General features: G+C 66.3%; 1 protein-coding gene across 1 annotated transcript in view; it reads right to left on the reverse strand.

Annotated features, from left to right (window-relative positions):
* LOC101623079 (keratin-associated protein 5-4-like) overlaps positions 1-3036 on the reverse strand; it is an 18901-nt gene extending 15865 nt beyond the window's left edge. The window contains exon 1 of the mRNA XM_012734334.1: positions 2898-3036. Within this exon, the coding sequence (XP_012589788.1) occupies positions 2898-3036 (139 nt within the window). The remainder of the gene's footprint in view (positions 1-2897) is intronic.
* Between the last annotated feature and the right edge of the window lie 40 nt (positions 3037-3076).

Here is a 3076-nt window from a genome sequence, read left to right on the forward strand (position 1 = left end):
CGCCCGGGAGGGCGGGCGTGGGAGGCTGGCGGGACGCAGGGCCCGTGCGGCTGAGCTCGCAGTCTGCCGGGCGCGGGGTCTGGTTTCCAGGACCACACCGGTCGGCAGGCAGAGGACAGTTACCCGGTGGGCAGAGCCCCGCCCCCGAAGCCCTGGATGGCGAAAGCACCTTCTGGGGTTGCGCCCCTCTTCTGGGCCTCCTACCCCGGTGCCTGGAACCCAGGGGGACCCACAGGATGAGGCCGGGCCTCGCTCAGTGGCAGCGTCCCGGCCGGGCAGCCTGCCCGCGGGCCCAGCAGTGGCGTGTGCAGGCCACGCCCGCCGCTGCTGGTCAGCCCTGTCAGAGCAGTGGGTGGTCCTGGGTTTCATGTTCGGCTTCTCCATTTTAGGATACTGATTCGTTGGGGAGAATTTTTTTTTTAAAGATGTATTTATTTATGCCTACAGAGCTGGGGCGCAGGCCAGAGGTGCGGGGGGTGAGAGGCTTCCCCAGAGACAGAGGGGGCGCAGCACAGGCAGACGGCCGAAGCCCACTGCCGCGGGGGCAGGGGCGGGTCAGGAGAGGGCTGCCGCGCCCCGGGGGTCGGCTCCGGGGCGGGGAATTGAACTCATGCTGCAGGGGCTTCGGAGGCTCCACGGTGCTTTAGCCCGGTGGCCAGCAGGGAGGCCCTGGGTAGGGTTTTTACCGTTGGCCTCTGGCGGGCATTCTGTCCAGGCTGCCCCCAGTCACCGCTGCCTGAAGCCCCTGTGTTAACAGCAGAATCTGCATCACTTTGAGGCCACTGTCATTGTTCCTTTCTTGCCTTAGTCACATTTCCTGTTTCTTTTTATAGCTCACGGGTTTGTTTTTTATAGCTCACGGGTTTGTTTTAGCAGACGGGACCTTCCCGGTCCAGTAGCCCCGCCCCTCGCGGTGGCCCCGCCCTCACTCGTCCCGCCCCTTCGCCGCGGCCCCGCCCCTCACGCGTGGCCCCACAACTCTGGTCGGGTCGGCCCCGGTGTCTCTGACACGCGCCGTCTGCCTCGCATGGGCCGTGGGGGGCTCGCCGGGACCGCGCGAGCCCTCCCACCATGGCCCTCACTTTCACTGTTCTGTTGTCCCGCTGGCGCCGCTCAGGCCGTAAAGGAGGACGTCTCCTTGGCACACGGGGACCCGCCCTCCTGAGGCCCGCCTGCCGCACCCACCCACAGTGAGCGCCGCGTGGTGACCTAGTGGCCATTGCGGGAGACGGCTGTGGAGCTACCCCATTCCGGATGGGCAGAGCCCACGCCTTTGTGACCGCGGAGGGAAGGCCCAGCACCTGCAGGGGGCAGGGCCTGGGGCAGCGCCCGCGGGTGGCCCAGGAGCCCAGCAGGAGAGCGTCTCTCTGGGCGGGTCTGGTGCTGGCCAAACACCTGCCGGGCAGAGAGAAGCACTGCAGCAGCCGTGCCTAGGAGGCTGCACAAATCCCCTGGGGGCACTGGGAATAGGCAGGGACGCCCTGAAGATGAGGGTCACAGGTGGAAGGACCTGAGGCTTCTGGCCAAGCACCCCGGTCCTCACCAGCCTCCTGGGAGGCCGGGGTAGGGGTGCCGTTTGGAGCCTTTCTGGCTGCATATTCTTCAGGAGGGGCCGGCGGGGGGGGCGGGGCAGAACTCCTTGGACATAGAGCAGGGGTCAATGCTGCCTCAGAGCCACTCATGGTCTGGACACAGGCTGGCGGCTATGGGCAGTCTGCAGTGCTGCTGGAGGTCACTGGCTGAGACCCAGGTTGGACACCCTGGGGGATGGTCTTTTCCTGCAAAGTCCCCAGTGGGGAGGCCACACGGGGCCGTCCACACCTGAGCGCAGTGGCCGGGGCCTCCCCTCCCTGCTCCAGCCCCTCCTGACAGAGACCCTTAGCGTGTCCTTGCTGGCGGTCAGCCCGTCAGTGGCCTGGACCCCCTTTGCAGAGCCTTGCATGGTACTCACTGGCCTGGGGGTAGGGGCAGGACATGTCCAGGTGCTGTCATTCTGCCACACAGTGTGGCCACGATGGTGCTGACCCTGGGGTGCGTGGCAGTGTCACTGGAGTGGGAACAGGGACCTGGGCCCAGGCCAGGGGTGCAGCCCTGCACAGAGGGCTCACAGCAGGGCTGAGTGGCCCTGCCAGGCCCAGGGACCCTCAGTGCTTTCGCTTTATTTGCCTTTCAGGATCCTGCAAGAAGGCCGGTGCAGAGTGGCCACGCCTCCTCGCGCGGGGCGCGGCCGCAAGGGAGTCGGGCGCGAGCTCTCCAGCCCGTGCAGGGGCTGCACATTTCCTCCCCAGGGGAAAGCCCCATGGCCTGACCATCACAGGCGCGGGCTGCCTGCGTCCTCCTGTGCCCAGGGCTCTGCGCCCCCTGCCCCCTGGATGTCCCTCTTCCAAGCCCCACAGAGAAGGTTCAGCCTCTGCCCATCTCGGGGTGTTAGCGACAAGACGGAGGCGCACACTGTGGAGGATGTGGCTTTGCAGCACAGAGACTGTTTTATTGAAAGGAAAGTTCATAACGTGCAACCCGCTGGAAGGACCAGACTGGGCTCTGCCGGCGAAGCAGGTGGCTGCCAGAGGTGTCTCTCCAGAGCGGCCAGCGGGGCCATTCTGGGCCCCTGCGGCCCTGAGGACGAGTCCAGGCCTGCAAGGCCGGGAGCAGGGCAGGAGGAGCAGGAAGACTGGCCGCAGCCACTTGCTGCTCAAAGGGCCAGTGGTGAGTGCCGGGACACCCCGTGAGGGTGTGCGGGAGGGCGAAGAGGGTCACGCCAAGTCACAAGGTGGACTCTCATGTGCTGGGTGAGGGGCCATGCAGACGCGAGGGCCATGCAGCAGGAAGTGTCGGGGGTGAGGGGGCCTGCAGACATCGGAACCGGGGAGAGCACTGGGCATTATCTCAGATCTTGCACTGGCAGCAGACGGGGGCACCGCAGCTGGACTGGGCGCAGCTGGGCTTGCAGCCGCTGGACTGGCAGCAGATGGGGACACAGCAGCTGGACTGGGCGCAGCTGGGCTTGCAGCTGCTGGATGGGCAACAGATGGGCATCTTGCACTGGCAGCAGACAGGGGCACCACAGCTGCACTGG

Source organism: Condylura cristata, unplaced genomic scaffold (assembly GCF_000260355.1).
Source record: "Condylura cristata isolate star-nosed mole 26May11 unplaced genomic scaffold, ConCri1.0 scaffold00054, whole genome shotgun sequence".
Classification (NCBI taxonomy): Eukaryota; Metazoa; Chordata; class Mammalia; order Eulipotyphla; family Talpidae; genus Condylura; species Condylura cristata.